Source organism: Girardinichthys multiradiatus, chromosome 14 (genome assembly GCF_021462225.1).
Source record: "Girardinichthys multiradiatus isolate DD_20200921_A chromosome 14, DD_fGirMul_XY1, whole genome shotgun sequence".
Taxonomy (NCBI): domain Eukaryota; kingdom Metazoa; phylum Chordata; class Actinopteri; order Cyprinodontiformes; family Goodeidae; genus Girardinichthys; species Girardinichthys multiradiatus.
In genome coordinates, this window is record NC_061807.1 from 43,056,127 (window position 1) to 43,079,984 (window position 23,858).

The following is a 23,858-nucleotide window of genomic DNA, read 5'->3' on the forward strand; positions in this document are numbered from 1 at the left end:
GTGATAACGCTCTTTTGTGCATTTAGGATGCAGCAGTCTGTTACTGAATGAGAGCAGCTGTTTTGTTAATTCAGTTTTTATAAAATACAGTTTACCATGCCTCTCACCCAAACCCCTGCCCCTCGCGACTCCTCAAAGATTAAACAGGAATTAAAAATGGATGGATAGGTGTCGATCTGAACCCAAATACATACTAAGGAATCCCGGTTATGAGTTATTCTTCTTGGTCTTTAATCCAATTAACCCATTTTGCTGGCACAAAACCTAACCCAGAATGCTGAGTCAAACCCAAAACCCAGTGGTGTTGAGCCGTGTCTACCTAGGTCTGGACCGGTCCATATTTGAGACAGATCTGGATTAGGTTTGTTTTGCACCCAGCACATTTCTACGGTGTAGATGTGACTTGACGATAGTACCGTGGTGCTATCACCTGATCAAGGTGGAATCGCAGAGGCACCTTGTTGGGGGGAGGGGCATTCCGCTGCCTCCTCTGCTGTAGCAACACTGCTCCTCCACCATCCTCCTCCTCCTTCTCCTCCACCGCCGCCTCTGCTGCTGATCGCCAGTCTGCAGGAGTCTTCTGCGTCTCCACAGGAGTCATTCATTGTTCGTTCTTCAGATTTTTATCTTCCTTCATTTTGGACGAAAACAGATAATTATGGAGATGATGGGCAAGAAGGGGCGACGCGGAGTGAATGTGAAAGGCTTGCTGAAGAGGAACTGGCTGCTTATCGCCACGGTTCTGTCGGTGCTGATCGGTATGTACGGTTCTGCATGACAGTGTTTCACACACTGACGCATTATTTCCACTAACCTTCATTACTGTGATATGTGTTCTTCCCTGCTGTATTCCACGGTCGGGGCTGATAGAACGCAGCTCCAGAGCTTTTATACCTGCATGCCATGGCAGTAATTAAACCCACAGGTTTGGTGTGGAAGGAGACAGCCTCTGCCTGTGTCTGGATGTGCCTCAGTCAGACGTGACCAGACTGAGGTGACAGCTGATGGTGGTCTACGTGAGAGGTCCCTTAACAGTTCTTCTAGTGTGGATGTTTCTGTCTGAATCTTTCAGCCTTATTCATTTTATGCATGATGTGTCACCTGTTCAACTATAAATTCCTGAGTGCCTGTTTGCTTTAGCCAGATATGGCTTTTCTACATTTGCACAGGATGTGGAGCTTCAGTCAGACATGGTCTGCATAAAGATCACAAGCTCAAGGCAACAGTTTGGCTTTTTTCTTCAGTTGTAAAATTACAAAGCTCAACCATTCACAGTTCGTTTTATCAGACAGACAGAGCCATGTTTGTTAGTGAAAAAGCTTCTCTCATCCATACACCACCACACCTCTTTGCACATTTTGTCACTCTACAACCATAAACTTCACTCATTCATTCATTCATCTTCTATACCACTTATTCCATGTTGGGTCACGGAGGGCTGGTGCCGATCTTCAGCAGTCTACGGGCGAGAGTCGGGGTCCACCCTGGACAGGTCGCCAATCCATCGCAGCCACAAACTTCAATGGATTTTAATTTGGATTTTATGTGATGGTTCAACACAAGTAGAACCATTTTGGGATGTGAATAGATGGTGTTGAATTTTGTTTTTCCACAAATAATAGTCTGAAAGGTGTGACATACAATTATGTAAATCCCCCTTTACTCTGATACTCTTTAATTAAAGAAATGAATTGCAACCAGTTGCCTTCAGAAGTCACCTAACAAGTAAAGTTAGGTCCACACCTGTGGAATGGGCAGATTAACATTCAAGAACAAACAGAATCATGACACAGCAGACAGGTCAAGGAGAAAGTTCTGGAAAAGTTTAAAGCAGGGTTAGGTTCTAAAGCAGTATGATAGCTTTTAGCATCTCACGGAGCTCTGTTCAATCCATCATCTGAACATAGAAAGAGAATGGACTCTCTGAAGACCTACCAACACATGGACATCCACCTAAACTGACAGGCCAAGCAAGGAAATCATTAACCAGAGAAGTAGTCAAGTGGCCCATGGATTACTCTGGAGGAGCTGCAGTGATCCACAGCGCAGGTGGGAGAACCTGACAGAAGAACAATTAGTCACCCAGCACATTTTAAGTGTAGATGTAACTTCCACTGAAGTGAGTTCTGGTTGACTTGGTTGACAGAACCACCGCTAGTCATGCACTCCACAGATCCGAACTCTATGGAAGAGGCACACAGTAAACATGTAGAACCAGGTGGTCTGGTCAGAACTGGTCAGAACTTTTAAGCCTACATGCTAAACACTATGTGTGGAAGAAAGAAAATATAATGCAAACATCTGGAATATAAAACCTCCATGGTGCAACATGGTGCTTTACGGGCTGTATAATACCGGCCCTATATACAGATCTGGGAAGTCCAGAGTATGGATAAAAAACCTGAATAATTTTGTGCAGCCCCTGACTGCAGTTCATGAACAGTTCAAATCTGGCCCACCAGAACAGGGGATTGATCCAGATAGAAAGTTAAAAAAATGGGCGAGAAAGCCATTTTCTACCTTAACTGGACTGATTTGAACCTTTTCCCAGTGTGGAATGATTAGACAACTTTTACCTTTATTTTGCAAAACTTTGAATATCATGGATTTACTTGAATCCTAATGTAAAATAAATTTTAATGTTGATTTTCAGGAACCATCCATTGGATTGGCGACCCCTTCAAGGTGTACCCCAGATCACTCACCCCAATCACGACATCTACCCCAACAATAGATGGTTGAAACGTGGACACAATTGGGTGTGGAATGGGTTATCTAAAGCTCTGACCTCAACTATACTGAAAATATCTAGACTGTGCTCTTAAAACTCTTCAGCCAAACAGTAATGTAGAGTGGTCAAATATCCAGCCAGGATTAAGACAAAACCTGCTGGCTGCAGAACGTGTGTGGTCAAGGCAAAACTTGGTAAATGGCCTGAACTTGTATACTTTATCAAGTCCCCAGAGACCCCAAAGCGCTTTACATTAGGGTGCATGAATGGATGAAGTCATTCACCCATTCATGCACACATTCACACACTGACAGTGGTGAGCCACATTGTAGCCACAGCTGCCATGGGGCAAACTGACCGAAGTGAGGCTGACATACAAAGGTGCCACCGGGCCCTCTGACAACCATCAGCAGGCAAGGCGGGTGAAGTGTCTTGCCCAAGGACACAATGACTGAGATAGACGGAGCAGGGGTTCAAACTGGTTACAGGATAAACTCCCACCACCTGAGCCACAGCTGCTCCACTTGCTGAGGGATGTCTTAATTAGGTCTGAAACAATTAACCAGATTAATTGTAATTTATTGATTATCGATAGGATCATGAACTAATTTAGTAATAAAAATGCAGACTTAAAACATGCCATTTGCTGAAAGAACAACCCACTCAGAGCAGTAATTAAGCCTAAAATGTACTAAAAATATTTACATTTATCATTTAAGATGAAAAACCTTTGTCTCTAAATATGCTTTATCCAGAACTCCTCTTGTAGCATAGTTTTAACTTCACCTGGAACAAATTCTGTTTTAAAAAAATCTCTTAGTAAGCACGATTATTTTTCGATTAATTGAAAAAATAGTCAACAGAATATTTCATTAGGAAAATAATCATTAGTTTCAGCCCTGGTCTTAATATTAGTGGTTGTGTATGTTCTTCCTTTCTATCTTCAATGTAGACCATGTGGAAGTCAGAGAAATTCAATTCTTGATTGTAGAGTTCTGTCTCATATAATCATTGGACAATGTAACAGGAACAAGTTCTCACCAAATCTGTGAACCGTCTCTGTGTGTGTTCACACTGTTTTGACCTAAGAACTTTGGGTAACCGATTAAGGTTGAAAGTGATCTTTTCATTTAACCAACTCGTTTCTTCTAATGTGAAATAAAATTAAGGTTTTGGGCCAACCCAGGCAGAGTCCCGACTTGAATCTGACAAATAATCTGTGGAGGGAGGTAAAGATTAGGGTGATGGAAAGGAGGCACTAAAGGTAAATCATTAAGAACCAGTGGAAACATACAAAAAGCTGCTCAGCATTTAGAACAAGGCTTTGATTGCTGTGATGCCAATAAAGACGTTCCCACTGGATATTGAGAAGAAGTTAAATACTTTTCAACATGCCATGACTTTGCTGGCAAATAACCAAACTACTACAACTGTCTATTTCCACAGTGTGTCACAAGCCCGCTGAGGGGCAGGTTTTTTATGTTTCATACTTGTATTAACTTATTTTTCATGATGTATGCATCGCTAAAATAATCCCACTAAATGTCAGGATAATTCAAGTCACCATTGAAATCTAGGTTTTGTTTGGACTGATTTAACAAAAACAAGAAGCATCTATGGTGCCTTCAACTAGCCCGCACACAGACAGTGAAAGCTGGGCGATGTTTAACCATCAAATATGCCATCTTCCCTTAGTCACAACATGTTAGTTTGGGTTCAAATCTGGAACAAGCTAAAAAAGGCCAGCTCAATGTTTAAACATGACCTAAAACCTTGTTTAGCATTTAGAAAAATCTGCCTGGTTAAAATCAGTCCAATCTTATAAGTTTCTGTTTGGACCAAACTGACTAATTAAATTCTGATTTTAAACCATCATTTCGACTAATTTAGATCAGCATCAGCTAAATTTTAACATCGATTTTAAAGCTCCATTTGGTTAATCAATGTCTCATTTTAAACTGACAGTGTGCTGAATTAGCAAACTAGTTGGACCTGAAGTGGTATCAGCAGCATTTTTTCGAGGGTTGGAATAACATTTTGTTTTTTCACTGGTTACGCTCTGTTAGACAAGTTTTATAATATGCAATAAAAACTCATCAGATGAGATGGAGGTTTTTGTGGTGAGAAAAATTGGCTTGAATTTCCATTGTAGGGGAATTATTTTGGATGGTGTAATAGTTTACTTGCTTCCATGAAATGTACGTTCAGGTAATGATCAGTGTGTTAACGTTGTTGGTCTAACTCTAGTCCTGTTTGCTTTCTGTCATCACAGTGTGAACCTTGACTGCATCGTAAGGATTGTGTCAGATTTTTGTAAATGGAGTTCTGTTGAGATGTTCTGAGCAGTTAATATCTAACCTTCAGTAATAAACGCTGTAAAGATCTTTTGTAAAGATTTTTCCGGATGCTTAAACTAATGGCTAATTATTAGAGTCTTCTACCTTGTTAAAACATCTCCAGTCTCAAAAATAATATTTTATAAACCTTTAAACCATCAACACATTAGAGCAGATAAGATATTGAGTGCTCACAATCTTTCAGAAGAGCCCCAACCTAAAACAATCTGAATCATACTCCTTACAGGAGTTAAGAGTCATGATTATTCTGAGGGCAGTATACTGTATGCGAGCTATTGTGAATTGGGAGTATTCCAGTGAGATCATTTTGTATGAGTTTTAATCACCTGCAGGTTATATGCTGCAGAAATAAGCTTCATCATTCACTGCTAATGTTTCACCTTGATTGTTTCATGCACAACAACCCTCTCCCACACAGTGTTTCATGTCCAACTCATTAAAGGCACACCTTGTAAAGACTGCTTCAGCAGCGTTATGATCCTCAGCTGGATATGTAATGTGTCTGTACCGAAATCACAAATGTCTTCCTATGAAACTGCTAACATAAACACAAACATCGCTTTCAGGTCAAAGCTGTGTCAAAATCCACCCACTCAGAGTTGATGTTTAAGATCATCCTCACTGGGCTGGGGTTGAGGAAACTGTTATGTTGTAAAGATGTTATGGTAAATCATTATAGCAGCCATACTTGCACAGTAATCGAATGCAAAGCAGTCAAACTCCGAACAGTCACACTACAGCCTGCAGGCAGGTGGTGCATCAAAACATTTGCAAGATAAGTATATCTTTGTAATATTCTGCCATCCACAGATAATCTTCCTGGTCATTCCGTGTCTTTGCTTAATTGTTTGTAACCTCTTTAATGGTACTTTGTGTTACACTAAACTGTAAATCACTTTTGAATGGATGAAAGTTACACCAGGCTGCATATTAATATGGCAGTTGGTTCCAAGGCTATTATTACAGCAACACAGTTATATAAAAAAAAAAAATGAAATCTGAAAGATTCAAGCAACATGTGCAGTTTAGCAGGATTAAGAGCTGTATATGGTGCAGCATGTTTTATTTGATTTGTTTAAAATCAATGTGTTTGGGCAGACATATGCATATGGTAGCTCAGCATGGTAGACTTGAAAGGACCCCAGGTACAAAAAGAAATAAAGCAAAACCTGTAGCTATGCAACAACAGAGCTGGAAAATGATCACAATCAGAAACTGAACGGCCAAAAAGGGATGCAAAGCAACCACGGAGACATAAATAACTAAATAAAACACTTTTTCTCGTTCCAGTTTTCTGTTTAAAAATCATCTATCTGATTTCATAAACTTGCTTTGGGTTGTTTATTGTGCCATAAAGGAATTACTGAATCAGAATCTCTCACTTCTTTGGTTTGGAAACGCATCAACAGACAAGAGCGGCTGTCTGCCAGAGAGTTGTGAGCTTGATTCCAGCATCTTTGTTGCCTGAGACACTGAACCCCAAGCTGTCATCCAATATGTGTATTGGTGTAATAATGTGTGTGCTGAAAGGTGAATGTGACCCTTTATGTAAAAGCACCCTTAGTGGTCAGTTAGACTAGCAACGCAAAATATAAATACAGTCCATGTACCATAGAAATTATGGACATATGCTTAGATGCACAAATGTGTGTAATCCCTTCATTTTCTGTTGGATTCATTCATTTTCATTTACAGTTAATGTATTTCAGATTGTGTGAGTTATAATCCTTAAACATTTTTTCATTTCCTGCATAAAAGGTTACATCTGGAGTGTGTATTGCTTTGTAACAAAGGGGCAGATGAACTGGGTTTCTACACCCCGTGGGTGGGCTTGGTTTAGGTCAAGGGTCTCAAACGTCAGACCCCAGGGGCCAGTGTCCTTCAGCTTTTAGATGTTTCTGCTTCAACATACCAAAATCAAATCATTGGGCCATTAGCAGGCTCCTGTAGAACCTGATTGCATGCTCAAGAAGTAATTCAGCCTGAACAGGGGGACGACGGGCTCTGAGGCCTGGAGTTTGAGACTCTTGGTTTAGGTGAATAAATGTGGTTTTTATGTTAATGTAGCAGCCTATTCCAGGTTAACAGCAACTGCCAGAAAAACTTAGAAGTTGTTCATTTTATGTTTCAGGTATCAGTTTGGGCGTTGTGGTGAGGGAGTATGCGTCCCTCTCCCAACTCGACAAGCAGTATTTTGGCTTCCCAGGAGAGATCCTGATGCGAATGCTCAAGCTGGTGATCCTTCCACTCATCATTTCAAGCATGATCACAGGTAAGGTGGCAGGTGGCTGCATTATGAACAGTGAACATCGCCGTTTAGCAGATTTCTGTACTGTTACAAATAATATAAAAGGTGACCGCACCTAAAAAAGTCTGTTTTCACAAGAACATTAGTCAACATTTACTGTAAGCATAATGCATCATAGAGGTGAGACATCATGAATGTCAACATGTCCATCTGCGTATAGCAGACAGGCTTGGATTTGTGCTTAAACACTGGAGTTATCAAAGTTTGGTCTGGTTTAATATCCATGCAGGAAAAATAATGAAGTTGATGTAAAAATGCTATTATGGTTGCAAATTAAATGACTGTTTCCATCATCAGAAACAGTAAACATCAGACATCAGGTAGATAAAGATGCACAGGTCAGAGAACATTGAGCAGCATTCAGTTCTTCTCTGCTGATCTGGAACAAACTTCCAGAAAACTGCAAAAATGCTGAATCCCTGAGTTCCTTTAAATGAAGGTTAAAACCCCATTTCTTGCTTTGGACTGTTTTATTTAAACTATTAACCGAGACATTATTAGTTTCAATTTGTAGTCCAACATTTCTTTGTTTTCCTTTATTATTCCACAGCTATGTACTAGTTATGCATTTTATTTTCTTGTGTTTTTATCATGTGAAGCACTTTGAATTGTCTTTTTGCTAAAATGTGCCAAACAAATATTTGCCTAAATATTTTAATGTAGGAAGCTAAAGGGTGTTAATAATGTCCAACATGTAATAATTATGCTTTTGTTTTAAAACACTAAAACCGTGTTTTAGTGAATGTTCTCTTATGCACACAGTGTGACGTTGCATCTGATTCTTATATAAACAGTTAATGAATTACTTATAGCCGGACGGTTGGAAAAAACTTTGAACACCATTGATTATAGTTTTTTTTTTAGGCATTAGTGGCCTTTATTTTTCTTAAGTATTTTCGAAAGTGAGATGACAGGAAATGGCGTGGAGAAAGGTGGAAGGCATGCAGCAAACATCAACGGGCGGGGGCTCAAACCAGCGTCGAGATCCGTACATGGGTCACGAGCTTAACTCCTGTGCAATCACCACACCATGTTCATTGTAGCTTCTTAATGAGGATTTGGAATCAGCTAAAAATCTGTATCTGCACATCAAAGTGTTTCTTACAAAAACCTGAGATCAGAAATTGTCCCCAAAAATCTAAACGGCGAATCTCCACATTTTCTTCTCTTTGTGTTGTATCGGTTACTTTATGTGGGTTTGTGCAAGTCAAAGGAGGGTAAGTTAAAGCAAACTAGTGTCAGGAATGTTGGATCATCAGTCAGCACCATTCACACACAGGGCAATCCAGACATCAGTGGAAAGACAAAGCATAAAAACACTGCATAAAAGAGACAGATGTTAAAATACTGATATTAAAGGCATAAAGGAACAAATGTGTCAGGCAGTTCATTTGTCAGATATGTTAAACTAACAGCTCTCGATCTCCAATGTCATAATTTCTCTCTGTGGGTGAAAAGCGTTGAAAGAAGAATGCACATGTGTAAATGTTTTGGATCAATAGAGGCTTTTTAAGAGTGTGATGCACATCAGGTGCGTTTCTAATGTTCAAACCATGTAAGTCAAAGCGTGGTGAAGTTTGTAAGGCATCGGTTTTCTCCAGATATCTTTCTCTGTACTAAGAGGCAGGTAAATTCTTGACAAAACTCTTGTGACTTTCTACTCATATCTTCGTGTCTGATGGTGGGCTTGTTCTTAACAGGTGTTGCAGCCCTGGACTCTGAGGTGTCAGGAAAGATAGGTCTTCGGGCTGTTGTCTATTACTTCTCAACAACCATCATTGCAGTTATTCTTGGTGAGTTGCAATCTTCCTTCTCTAATAGGTTTTTTAAACCCCTAGTAGGCATAGGCCAGTTTAAGATTCTCATTAGATGACTATACCAGAATACTAACACAAAAATTAAAGACTTGAATTCTCCCAAGAATTGATTTAAAATAGCTTCCCAACCAGATTTCCGCTTGTCGGCTGTAGTTTTCAAACAGTGATACCTTGACTGTTCATGCATTTTGGAACCGGAAATATTTTCAAACAGCCAAACTGGGCTTTTCTGTAATTTTGAGAAACACGTAGCCACATGCGCAGCAACAAGTGTAGGGGGAGTTTACTTTGTACTCGATACACCCAGACAAAGGTCTGTTCAATATAACTTTTTAATGCATCCGTATACCTTGATACCACCAACCGAGTTTTGTACTGTTGTCTTAGAGGTTAGTCTGTATTCTATGACAAATAATGGTCTCACTCTTTGCAGGAATTATTTTGGTGATGACGATCAAACCAGGTGTGTCCCAAGAAGCTGATCACATTGACAGAACAGGGACCACTCCCAATGTTACTACAGCTGATACACTGCTGGATCTTCTTAGGTGAATCTCCTGACATGTATAGCTATAAATGTGTTTGTGGAAGTTTGTGAATCTTCTGAAACCCCCAGTCATTCGTGGCAGATCGTCGCTCACAAAGACCCATTTCTGGTTCTGCTGGAGGTTTCTTCCGGTTAATGGGGAGTTTTCCTTTCCACTGTCGTTATACGCATGCTCAGTATGAGGGACTGCTGCAAAGTTAATCACTTGATGGAATTGGCTGGGCTTCCTTAGGAAGAAACACTCATAAACTAAACCCTGAATGCAGTTTTTTTTTAATCTAGGACTTTTTAGGAGTTTGGGAGGGTGAACCACTGAGGAGGGGAAAAGGGAATGGTGATGAGTGAAAGTAAAATGCTTCTGATGGATGAATGATAATTAGAAGTGGATCTTACTGTTGATGTTTGTCATTTAGAAAGCCAAAATATTGACATTCTTATTTCATCAGATTGAAGAACAATACTTTAAGTCTAGTACGAGCTATAGTCTTCTGGAGCAAGAACCGTAGGATAACATCCCAGTGCTTAGCTTTTCTTCTGTTGCGTGTCCTGACATGTAGACTCATCCTGCTACATTGTGACCATACTTAGAATATTTAAATTGAATGCACTTCCCAGAACATTTACTTTTGGACAGTACTATAGCATGTTAGGTCACATATAATCAATCTTAAAGCTCATTTAGAAATTTATACAATTTTTTATGAATTTCTGGAAACTCAAACCCTTTGACAAACCACCCAACAAAGGACATCTTAAACATATTTACCATGTTTCACTAAAAGAACTACTTATCAATGGAAAGCTCTTTATGAAGATGGATATGGTTCCCACAAAGATTTTTACGTGTTTTAGGAATGTTGCAGTAACCAACTTGTTGATCTGTCTCTGATTCTGGGACTTTTTCTATCAACAGAAACATGTTTCCAGAAAATCTGGTGCAGGCTTGTTTTCAGCAGGTCAGACACTCACATTCATTGTTCACATTTCCACAGATGTTATTGAACCTTTTAAATCTACACCAGGCTATAGTGAGCAGACAGACCTGTAAATGGACTGACACTATTTAATGTTCCTGATTTCACTGTAGTACAAAACAAAGCGAAAAGAGTTGGAACCAGAGAAAGTCTCGACCAACACCACTACGATTCCACCTCTCGCCACGACCATCACAACAGTCATAGAGGTAAGCAGGCCCTCTGAGTTTACTAATGTGTCTGAAGGAATCTGATCCACTCATGATTTAGTTTGTGTGACTCTTGACTGTTCTTAACTGCATTCTTCCACATGTGGTAGACAGGTTCTGATCTAAATACATGACAGGCACTAGAATGTTCTGATTCATCACAGAGTTATGTGCTGTGTCCAAACCCGACTCTGTCTGAATTCAAATCTCAGAGTAGCCCACTTTTTTTTTAATACAATGTGACTTGTTAGGTGGGATGGCGACATTGGCTGATTAGACTTTACAAAGCCTTGCAAAAATGTTTACAACCCCCAGAGTTTCCCCATTGTGTGATGGTACAACCACAAACTTTAATGTGTTTATTCAGCATTTTATGTGGCAAAGCAGCACAAAGTAGTGCATAACTATGAAGTGGAAGTAAAAGGATACATGGTTTTACCTTCGCTCTCATCTCAAGTTTATTTTACAGCCTTTACCAGGTTTCCTTTCAGAAATGTCGTACATTTAGCTCCATCCATCTTCCGCATGTTTGCTGTGTCTCGTCTACTCTTTCAACAATGACTTTATTCTTGCAACTCTTCCACTGAGGTCAGGCTTGTGGAGTACATGACTTTCAGTTGTTCTGTTAGCAGATTTAACAGACTTAGTATCAAACCATGATACATCATGTGTGTCATGTGATCATTACTAAATCAGTGGTATTACATGTGTTTTCTGACACAAATCAAAACTAACAATCGGACCAAATGTTGTGCATCAGCTTTATTATCTGCTAGGAGCAGAGAACATTGGCTTCAGGTGTTCTCAGTCAGCACCTGATGTAAACCTAAGCTAATAATGGTTTAGTGAAAACAGCTTCCAGGCCTGCTGTTGGTCAGCTGAGTGTTTTTGTTGTCTTTCCAGAACATCACTAAGGAGTATAAAATAGTTGGAGAGTATTCAGATGGAATCAACGTATTGGGCCTCATCGTGTTCTGTGTGGCTTTCGGCCTTGTTATTGGAAAGATGGGAGAAAAGGGCAGAATACTCCTTGAATTCTTCGATGCCATGAATGACGCCACAATGAAACTGGTGCACATAATTATGTGGTATGTGTTAATGATTCATTTACTCTTACTTTTTTTAAATTTTTTTATAGAGAGACCCTTTAAACAATAAGCACTCACTTGATATTTGGGATGAAAACATATGTGTATGTATGCTGTTTTGTATGAAAAAAACAATATTCACCTCAATGCAGATGCTCTCCACTTCTCTTTGTATATTTCAGCTATATGCCGTTTGGTATCCTGTTCCTTATTGCTGCGAAGATCATTGAGGTGAAAGACTGGGAGATCTTCAAGAAGCTGGGTCTTTATATGGTGACTGTGCTGAGTGGGTAAGCTGCCTCATTATTCTGTATCCGCCTGTTCCAGACACTGGGATTTATGGCTGACATTTGGGCCAACTCTCCCTTCAGTGATCGAGTAAAAGCGGAGCTCTTTGTGGGCACTGATAAGGGCCAAGGACATTTAAAACTGCTCAACCTGCAGATGCAGTAATGAAAGCTTCTAAATCTAAATTTGTCATACTCTGAGAGACACAACCACGAGGACAAAGACAGCATCTTAACAGTTTTTTTAGAAACACGGATAAAGGTCGGACTGAAACCAAGGCTGGAACTGGTGGACAAACGCGGGGTCTCTCTGAAGGAGGACAGAAGCTGGTAAACACTCTGGGTGGAAACGGAGAAACTGTGAATGTGTTCTTTTAGATGCTGACTTACAGGGGTTAGATTCTTGGCAAGACCGGGGGAAAATAAGTCCTTCTCCACGGTGGCTTGAGGCTGACAGGCTGTGAACAGTTTTCGGAGGATGAAGTGCTTTGTTTCTTCTCTTGCGGGAAACTCCACCATGGTTGGAGAGTTTTAAAGTTAGAGGGTGGACAGGCAGGTTGACGGGTGGTTCTCAGGTGGATCCTGAGAAGCTGGGCTTGGAGTTGGAAGCAGAGAGGAAGCTCAGGGCTGAGGTGTCGAGGCTGGAGTTCTCAAACTCCTCTGAACATGACACGAGTGAAAACAGAGACTAGAAAGATTCCATGACTTCCTTCAGCGAACGGTGAACTGCAAGGCAGGGGGAGAAAGTCGAGATCAGAGAAACTGCTTGGAAGCAAGACTGCAGAGAAGCAGAGGTCTAGCTGTTACCACGCCAAGTGAGAAAATGAGCTGACGCCTCCTTCTGGGTTTTCACATATAAGTAGCCCAGCTGATTGCTCTCAGATGAGCAACACCTGTGCAGCAGCAACTGAAAGAACACACAAACACAGCCTGCATGCAGCCTGCACACAACCTGCACACAAACCACCGTGGATATGACAAAATGACATCGTTAAAGACTTCACTGTAAATATTCTCTTGTTAGGCCAGAGAGTGAGTCCAAGGTTCCAAGTGCTTTTTGGGACAACTTCTAATGCAGTCTAATGCAATGTTCACACATTCTGGAAAATGTATTTAGGCAGCTAAGCATCATTAAAAAACACATTCAATTAATTCATCATTAAACCAGCGGACTTTATATCTTTTTTTAAAACTATGAGCAAAAACTGCCCCTTCTAGATGGCGGTAACTCCCGTCCTCGATCGCTAGTGCCCTACAACATTTAGATGCGTCCCTGGTTCAACACACCTGACTCAAAAGGCTGAATTGCCTCCTTGCATCAGGATCTCTCCTGGGAGCCAAAATATTGCTTCTGGAGATGGGAAAGGGACTCCTCACCACAACATCTAAACTGACACCTGAAACATCAAATCATCAACTTCGAAGTTTCTCTGGCAGTCATTGTTCACCTGCACTGCTACATTAACATAAAAGACACTTTTATTCACCTAAACCAAGAGTCTCAAACTCCAGGCCTCAGAGCCCATTGTCCTCCTTTCCACGAAAAGCTGTTTTCAAATAATAATTTCATTTGTTTACACAAAAAATATATCCAAAACAACCTGGCCCTCTGGGAGAAAGCAATTGCCTCCAAGGTTGAATCATGAATTAACTAATTAACCACATTCGGTTTCGGTTGTGTTTCCCCAGGCCTGATTACTGACAGACCTTTAGAATTAAGAAATAGCTTAGATAGAATCGGTCTGACAACATCGAGTAAGCTAAACGAAGCACATCATGCCCCAAGCTAAAGAAATTCAAGAACATGGTCACTGACATCTTTAAGTCTAGAAACTGTTATAAACCCGAAGGTTTTAGTTTAGTTCAGCTGAATAAGATCAAATCCATCGACTTTACTCGTTTGTCCTCATAGGGGGGCTGGTGCTCTTTTTCCAGAGGCCATTGGGCGAGAGGCTGGGTCCACCCTGGACAAGGTGCTGGTCCATCACAGGACAACACAGAGACACACAGGATAGACAACCACACACACGTTCACTCATACCCAAGGCCAATTCAGAGAGCCGGTCATGTTGTTGGACCATGGGAGGAATCCGGAGTACCTGGAGAGAACCCAGGCATGCAGCTGGAGAACCTTTCTTATATTCATTAGAATTTCATACGTTTGTCAGTTTTCTCTCTTATTTGTTTTAACAAATAAAATGTGAACTAGTTTTTGTTATTTTTGTCTTTACATTAAGGTTTTACATTAAGGTAGATTTAATAACCTCGCTTCCAGTCTCTAAATGATTTGGCTGGTGGCACAGATTTCATCTGAATTATCAATTAACAACAACAACTTTCAACTGAATTAACCTATTTTAGGGTAAACACGGAATGATTTGATGTGATTTGGTCCAATGCAACAAGACAAAGCAAAGAAATGATTCTATTCAGTTGAATATGCCTAGTTATTTCCCAAATTAAACAACGACCTTTCATAAACAGGTCTTATAAAACCTGACTTTCAATGAACAAAAACTCTAAGGCTTCAATTCTAAAACCTGTCAGGCTGTGATTAAAAAGCAATCAGTAACTCAGTAGTGAACAGAAATATGCATTTTCTATTTCAGAAAAAATAAAACAGATTTAGGTTATAAAAGTTTCCTTTAAAATGTCTTGCTTTATAATTTATTAAACACTAAATGCTCAGGTATCACTTATGAAAGTTAACAGTTCTGACAGTGAGGCAGCTGAGCTGTGCTGAAACCTTTGTTCCTAGGTTCTCCTGAGTCATGGAGGAGGAAATAAAACTAACTGAAAAGCCATGGAAGAGACACTGAAGGTGCTGCTCTCAGTAACACTATACGGCTGGATGTATTTCATCAAGCAGATGGCATATGTAACTATCTTTAAATTACCAGAGTTGTATGAAAGTAGGACAGGAAAAAAAAGTTGCTTACAACATTTGGAGCTCTTCATCCAGAACCAGTCGGAACCTGAGACAGGTCAAGCTGGGTTACAGGCAGACCTCCACATTCACAGCATGTTGCTGTCTCAAGTGTGTTTGTGACGTGATGCATCTACATTTAATCCCTAAAACTATAAACTTTACTGATGCATTCACATGTTGCTGTTGTGGAATTTTCTTATCAAAGTGGGTAGAAGTTGACTCATAACAAGAGAAAATCCGGACTTTGTCTTTATAAGTTTTATTCAAAGGCATTCAGCGTTTGAAGACCCTGACACTGAGGTTAGTCAGTGAAACAGAGCCCCGATCAACATTTACACACAGTATTTATACCAGAACATGACAGTGTTATCTCAACTGCAAAGAGTCTGTGTTTTATGACCCAAACCCTTCTTGAGTTCAAAGGTGACAAGGTTATCTAGGAACAGACCCAACTGCCCTTCCTGACATTGTCCTAAAAGATGAGTCTGAACCATTAAACTTCTGATAATGGCTTTTACAGCTTACTCCCTAACACAGATGTTCACAGAAGTGAGGTAACCCAAAGGTCACACACTTTGGAACACTTAATAAAAGAATTTCCATTACATTGCATATGCGCTTCTGCACACTGAGCCAAGTCACTTAATCTTTACATCCCTAGAACACACTATGCAGGACAAAGGATGTTGTAAGTGGATTTTATCATAAAAAAATGTCCAAACAGCACAGGAGATCTACCTGGTGACTTTTTTTCATGCTTTCTGGCACTGCCCACCTGTTTGACCCCAGTTAGAAGGCTTGTTAAGACCTATGTATAGGTTTACAGTCGCAGTCATTTTACCTGCTTGGTGACGTCACAGGTAAAATGACTCCACACCTTACGTCTCTACACTTTGGCTGAACTTGGCTATGTTTTCATTGTTTAGGCCTCACTGCACAATATACTGTCATAGTCAGATACAATAACTGGGAAGAAGACCTGAAGACTAGCCTAGACTAATATTACTTTAGCTGCTTTGAAAAGACTCAAAGAAAGTCAGGCTGACCAGAAGCAAATGCAACTAGGGAAAACTTAAGACTTTCATCTGGTTTGTTCTACAGTTTAGCTATTCACGCCACCATCTGTCTGCCACTCATCTTCTTCATTATTGTGAGGAAGAATCCCTACACTTTCACTCTCGGAATGGCTCAGGCCCTGGTGACGGCCCTTATGATCTCTTCAAGGTCAGTGAGCCATTTTCCTTTTGCTTTTCACTTTGTTAACTCATATGTGCCACGTCCATTGGTGATGTAAAGTTCGATTACATATCCTCACAATGTGTTTCAGCTCCGCTACGCTGCCAGTCACCTTCCGCTGTGCTGAGGAGAACAACCACATCGACAAGAGGATAACTCGCTTTGTTCTCCCAGTGGGCGCCACCATCAACATGGACGGCACAGCGCTGTATGAGGCAGTGGCTGCCATCTTCATTGCTCAGCTTAACGACTATCCTTTGAATGTGGGCCAGATAGTTACTATCAGGTTGGTCATTTGTTTCCAGCGACATAGGTGATTGTAGAATATACCTTTAGAATGACATAGAAGGAAAATAACTGAAGAAATATTTTGCGCCAAGGAGTTCTACAGTTTGGGGTATTGGATTAAGATGTCACAATGTTTTCAGATATTACAATAAACTATAAGCTCAAAAGGTGTTTTATTTCTTTCCTTTTAGTATAACAGCAACAGTTGCGAGTATTGGAGCAGCAGGAGTCCCCAATGCTGGGCTTGTCACCATGGTGATAGTCTTAACAGCTGTCGGACTACCTGCAAATGATGTCACTCTGATAGTCGCAGTGGATTGGCTTCTGTAAGTTTTGTTTTTCAGCATACATTATCAAAACAAAACGCTGCCTTGTTTTGTTTAGAATAAAATTCTGGGTTTCTTTTTTAAAGTCATAGCAAGTCATTGAGAGGATAAGACACACTTTTACTTTTCTAAACATGGGTTTTCCACTAAGCTAATACTTTCTGTTTTTACTGGCAAACAATTTCTTCAAACAGTGAGGAAAGAGGTTATATTTTTCTTTGCAGATTATTATTTTATAATTGTTGTACAAAACCATAACTTCTCATCTAAAACAAAATTTTAGATAAGAAATTAGAGTACTTAAAAACCTTTGCAGGATTAGGTGCCACACAGGAAATTACACTGTCATTAGCATAGAAGCGAAAGGCTTAGTATGGAATCCTCTTTACTGGATTATTTTAATATAAAGAAAACAATAATAAGCAGTATTGAGTTCCCTGTGGAACGAGCTGCCTGAGCTCCACCAACAAAATCATTTGCAAACTCTTTAAAAAAAACCAGTATCTGTGAAATGTTCAGTTAAAATCCAACAGTGATCAGTATCAAAGGCTTTAGAGAAATCCGAAAACATACAGTATAAAGACTGCCTGTCATCAAGAGCTCGTTATCTTTGATCACCTTCATTGCAATGATAAAAGCTAACTGATGTGGAGAAAGAATTATATATCCTTGCATGCCTTCAATAAGCAGGAATTTAAAATAAAAATGTAATCATACATTTCATGATAGCAAGCATATCATGCATTAAGCAAATATTTAAAACTGAAAATATGAGCAAACCTGGAGATTAACTGTAGCCGGTGTGTTACAGGGATCGCTTCCGTACAATGATCAACGTTCTGGGCGATGCTTATGGAGCTGGGATTGTTCAGAAACTATCCAAGAGGGAATTGGAGAGGATGGATCTGATTTCAGACGTAGATGTTGCTAACCCGTTTGCCCTGGAAGCAACTCTGGACAACGAGGAGTGTGAGAAAAAATCCTACGTCAACGGAGGCTTCACTGTCGATAAGACAGATGCAATTTCCTTTACAGAAACCTCCCAGTTTTAGCTTCCAGGTGGCTCAGAGGAGCAGTAAAAGTGCCACACTTACAGCTGTAAGATGGAAAAACTTTACTTCACCACCATAACATGATTGAGTAGGATCCAACCAGCCCATCCAAGTCTAAACACCAGCCTTCGTTAAGCTTATTTGAACGCGATCACCTTCCATTTTGGACATTGATAACAACTACTAGATTCAAGTGCTTCCTTATTAATCTAAAGCTGTGCCAAGATGTTGAAAAGCCTCATTTGTTTAGATAAGACTGAAATCCTTGTTGCAAGGAGCAGTTTGCCAATGTTTGCACCTGATGATATCCCTATGGAGGGATCTGATGTTTGTGTGCATGTAATTTGAAAAAAACGTTATTGTTTACTCCTTGATTAGGCTAGAAAACTCTAAATATCCCATCATGCACTGCTTGTGTAATAATAATAATAATATGTATATTTGAACTGTGACAAACATATAATAAGATTTATTTTTGCCAAGTTGCATGAAGCAATATGTTGTAATAACTAATCCATGGCTCCAGACTGATTTTCAGTGAGGACATTCTTAAGACGGGTTATGGTTAATGAAGGCTGATGATATTGAAGAACACTGTGAAATTCCATTTTTGTCAAAGTCATCTCATATTTATCTATGTATGGCCAAATAAGGAAGAATATAAAGAAAATTGTATTTATGTGGGAAAATCTTTTGCTGCATTATATATATCTCTACTTCTCAAGCAAGTGTTTAAAGGATTTGTGTTATTGAATCATCTGTGTCTTTTCAAGTGCTTTGTCCTGGTTTGTCAATCATATTTTCACTGTGTTAAACGCTTGTTAAACCCAGGCTGGTTTAACATTTAATTCCGACTGCATCCACCTCCTCCTCACTAGTCTGCAAACAATTCAGCTGAAGATAAGCTCCAAGATGTGAAGAGATAGAGAGCACATTTCATTTCTGTGGATCACAGGCGTTTTCCAAAACCTAGTCAGTATTGTAATATCTGCTGCTTCGCGATTGTCCCTCTGCATCTCGGCGTTAGTGTTTTTATTGCTGCCTCACATCAGAGCTTGTTTTTGTTTTTGTTGGACTTCAGCTTGTGCTGCTTCCCTCTTCTTCTCTGACAGCCGCTTCGTAAGCTTTGATGGATTTGTTTTTTGTAATTTATAGAAATTCTGTCAATAAAGACAGTTTTATGTCTTTAACTGAATAAAAAGTAAACCAGTTAAATGAGCCTAATGGTAACTGTAGCTCTAAAACAACGTTTCAAGGTTGTTGGTTCCTGGGGTGGCCTCCAATGACTCATGATGGTTTTATCAGTCCAGACAACCACAGCTTTCAGTTACTATTTCTGAGTTCCAAGTGGGAAAAATCTAGTGGAACAGAGTTGCAACATGGAAACCATGTCTTACCAACACCAACAGCACTGTATGTCTGCACTGGTATTGATAGTAGTTGGCCCGGTCATTTAACACAACGTAAGCAAATCCTCATCAATTCTCAACATGCAAATGTGGTAACAGGATTTTTGTACACTACAGGTTAGATGGAACATTCAGGTTGTTGTGTTAAAAACAAACGATATACTTCTTTTTACAGTGACTTCGATATGAATATATATGAATATATCTAAGTTTTGAGTTGTGAAAATGCCTTCCTATCTCACAAAATTAGCATATCATTAAAAGGGTCTCTAAACGAGCTATGAACCTAATCATCTGAATCAACGAGTTAACTCTAAACACCTGCAAAAGATTCCTGAGGCCTTTAAAACTCCCAGCCTGGTTCATCACTCAAAACCCCAATCATGGGTAAGACTGCCGACTTGACTGCTGTCCAGAAGGCCACTATTGACACCCTCAAGCAAGAGGGTAAGACACAGAAAGACATTTCTGAACGAATAGGCTGTTCCCAGATTGCTGTATCAAGGCACCTCAGTGGGAAGTCCGTGGGAAGGAAAAAGTGTGGCAGAAAACGCTGCACAACGAGAAGAGGTGACCGGACCCTGAGGAAGATTGTGGAGAAGGGCCGATTCCAGACCTTGGGGGACCTGCGGAAGCAGTGGACTGAGTCTGGAGTAGAAACATCCAGAGCCACCGTGCACAGGTGTGTGCAGGAAATGGGCTACAGGTGCCGCATTCCCCAGGTCAAGCCACTTTTGAACCAGAAACAGCGGCAGAAGCGCCTGACCTGGGCTACAGAGAAGCAGCACTGGACTGTTGCTCAGTGGTCCAAAGTACTTTTTTCAGATGAAAGCAAATTCTGCATGTCATTCGGAAATCAAGGTGCCAGAGTCTGGAGGAAGACTGGGGAGAAGGAAATGCCAAAATGCCAGAAGTCCAGTGTCAAGTACCCACAGTCAGTGATGGTCTGGGGTGCCGTGTCAGCTGCTGGTGTTGGTCCACTGTGTTTTATCAAGGGCAGGGTCAATGCAGCTAGCTATCAGGAGATTTTGGAGCACTTCATGCTTCCATCTGCTGAAAAGCTTTATGGAGATGAAGATTTCATTTTTCAGCACGACCTGGCACCTGCTCACAGTGCCAAAACCACTGGTAAATGGTTTACTGACCATGGTATCACTGTGCTCAATTGGCCTGCCAACTCTCCTGACCTGAACCCCATAGAGAATCTGTGGGATATTGTGAAGAGAACGTTGAGAGACTCAAGACCCAACACTCTGGATGAGCTAAAGGCCGCTATCGAAGCATCCTGGGCCTCCATAAGACCTCAGCAGTGCCACAGGCTGATTGCCTCCATGCCACCCCGCATTGAAGCAGTCATTTTTGCAAAAGGATTCCCGACCAAGTATTGAGTGCATAACTGTACATGATTATTTGAAGGTTGACGTTTTCTGTATTAAAAACACTTTTCTTTTATTGGTCGGATGAAATATGCTAATTTTGTGAGATAGGAATTTTGGGTTTTTATGAGCTGTATGCCAAAATCATCCATATTAAGACAATAAAAGACCTGAAATATTTCAGTTAGTTTGCAATGAATCTAAAATATATGAATGTTAAATTTTCATCATTACATTATGGAAAATAATGAACTTTATCACAATATGCTAATATTTTGAGAAGGACCTGTACACATGTGGAAAGTGGTAGCATGGTAAATGTTTGTGGGAAGGTTCTCCAAGAAATAAAAACTGAAGTAGATCATCAATTTACTGACTGTAGGCTGTCCATTTTTGTTTTAAACAGTAACCTGTGCTCACACAACCAGTACTGATGCAGATGCAACATCCTTAATGAAACATGCTGAGCACTGAAGTGAACTGTAAACTGCACAGAGGATGAGGCAACAATATCTTCAGGTCGGTTTCCCGCTGTATTTTAGGATCTCCATTGGCCAGTGTGAGAATGTATCAAACCTTCATCTTTCTTACATAAGCTGTGTGATACAACTACAGGGGTTGGACAATGAAACTGAAACACCTGTCATTTTAGTGTGGTAGGTTTCAAGGCTAAATTGGACCAGCCTGGTAGCCAGTCTTCATTGATTGCACATTGCACCAGTAAGAGCAGAGTGTGAAGGTTCAATTAGCAGGGTAAGAGCACAGTTTTGCTCAAAATATTGAAATGCACACAACATTATGGGTGACATACCAGAGTTCAAAAGAGGACAAATTGTTGGTGCACGTCTTGCTGGCGCATCTGTGACCAAAACAGCAAGTCTTTGTGATGTATCAAGAGCCACGGTATCCAGGGTAATGTCAGCATACCACCAAGAAGGACGAACCACATCTAACAGGATTAACTGTGGACGCAAGAGGAAGCTGTCTGAAAGGGATGTTCGGGTGCTAACCCAGATTGTGTCCAAAAAACATAAAACCACGACTGTCCAAATCACGGCACAATTTAATGTGCACCACAACTCTCCTGTTTCCACCAGAACTGTCCGTCAGGAGCTGCACAGGGTCAATATACACGGCCGGGCTGCTATAGCCAAACCTTTGGTCACTCATGCCAATGCCAAACATCGGTTTCAATGGTGCAAGGAGCGCAAATCTTGGGCTGTGGACATTGTGAAACATGTATTGTTCTCTGATGAGTCCACCTTTACTGTTTTCTCCACATCCGGGAGAGTTACGGTGTGGAGAAGCCCCAAAGAAGCATACCACCCAGACTGTTGCATGCCCAGAGTGAAGCATGGAGGTGGATCAGTGATGGTTTGGGCTGCCATATCATGGCATTCCCTTGGCCCAATACTTGTGCTAGATGGGCGCGTCACTGCCAAGGACTACCGAACCATTCTTGAGGACCATGTGCATCCAATGGTTCAAACATTGTATCCTGACGGCAGTGCCATGTATCAGGATGACAATGCACCAATTCACACAGCAAGACTGGTGAAAGATTGGTTTGATGAACATGAAAGTGAAGTTGAACATCTCCCATGGCCTGCACAGTCACCAGATCTAAATATTATTGAGCCACTTTGGGGTGTTTTGGAGGAGCGAGTCAGGAAACGTTTTCCTCCACCAGTATCACGTAGTGACCTGGCCACTATCCTGCAAGAAGAATGGCTTAAAATCCCTCTGACCACTGTGCAGGACTTGTATATGTCATTCCCAAGACGAATTGATGCTGTATTGGCTGCAAAAGGAGGCCCTACACCATACTAATAAATTATTGTGGTCTAAAACCAGGTGTTTCAGTTTCATTGTCCAACCCCTGTAAACAGAAGGAAGAGGCAGGAACAGTTCCCCAACAGATCCTAATGTCCCTCAGCTAAAGTTTATTGCTTCACAGTTAGAACTATCAGCTATTTTAGTAATAAGCCACAGTAGCTCACATTGACCACCACTGCCACATACCCAATTTGCTTTTAATGGACTGTGGTTGATTTACCTGAGGACTCCACAATGTCAGCTTGAAAGATTATGAAACTAAGCCTATAATACTGCCTCTGAGCTGTGAGTTTAAGTACAGATGACTTTATTTCAAAATGAAACACATTATTGTGTGTTGCCATTTATCAAACCATAGCTAATGGAATATAGAGGTTGAGGTTGAAGAGTTCATCAAGGAGGCAGTAGTCTTCTTTCCTAAAAATGGTCAAAAGGAAGGAGAAAAGTTTAATGTCAAAGTCAAATCTAGACAAATCTTTTAACCCTTTACTAGCAATTTCCAATCCAATTACAATGATCTGTTGATGCAACCACTCAAGGTACCACTGCTATGTGAGTGCCTGACTATACTCAACTCCCCATGCCTGTTGTTTGTCTGCTGTCTGTAATTTTACGTCAGAAACGAAGGGGCCATGCGGCAATGTATTGCACATCTGATTCATATACATTAGGGCATGTTGTCATGTGTAAAACATGTAATACTGTACTATAGGCTGTGGAATTTTTGTTGTTGATTCCTAACCCTAATTAATCTGTTTTTTCCCAAGAAAGGTGTTTTTTACACTTCACAATGACATTGATGATGAAGGAGAGACTATATGGGCTGCTGCTGCTCTCTGTGTCATGTGACCTGTTCAATGCACTGTGCTTACACGTTTCATACAGGGAAGACCTGTGCAGACAGCAGCTGAAACATTAGCCATTAAAATTTATGACGTTCAAAGCATAATTCCAAGCTAATGAAGCAGGGCAAGTTCTTCCTGTTTATTTTGTTTGGTTGTTTTTTTTTATACACAAATGGAATCACATCAAACACATGAATGAGTCATATCAACAGAGAAAGGTAACATGCAAGTGTTCACCAAGCA

The 23,858-nt window shown here is 40.5% G+C and overlaps 2 protein-coding genes across 6 annotated transcripts in view; one reads left to right on the top strand and one right to left on the bottom strand.

The window, feature by feature from the left end:
* The first annotated feature begins 347 nt into the window (after positions 1-347).
* slc1a1 (solute carrier family 1 member 1) lies at positions 348-19,364 on the top strand. Its single transcript, XM_047386579.1, has 12 exons — positions 348-758; positions 7,220-7,360; positions 9,097-9,189; positions 9,647-9,761; positions 10,674-10,716; positions 10,848-10,943; positions 11,847-12,031; positions 12,214-12,321; positions 16,349-16,471; positions 16,575-16,769; positions 16,963-17,097; positions 17,909-19,364. The coding sequence occupies exons 1-12, from the start codon at positions 659-661 to the stop codon at positions 18,147-18,149; spliced, it is 1,575 nt and encodes a 524-aa protein (XP_047242535.1). The 5' UTR covers positions 348-658; the 3' UTR covers positions 18,150-19,364.
* Positions 19,365-23,054: 3,690 nt separating this feature from the next.
* The window catches only part of spata6l (spermatogenesis associated 6-like), a 37,281-nt gene continuing 36,477 nt past the window's right edge, over positions 23,055-23,858 (bottom strand). For all 5 annotated transcript variants that reach the window (XM_047386676.1, XM_047386672.1, XM_047386671.1 and 2 more), the window contains one exon: positions 23,055-23,187. The gene's annotated coding sequence lies outside the window, so the exon portion shown is untranslated. The remainder of the gene's footprint in view (positions 23,188-23,858) is intronic.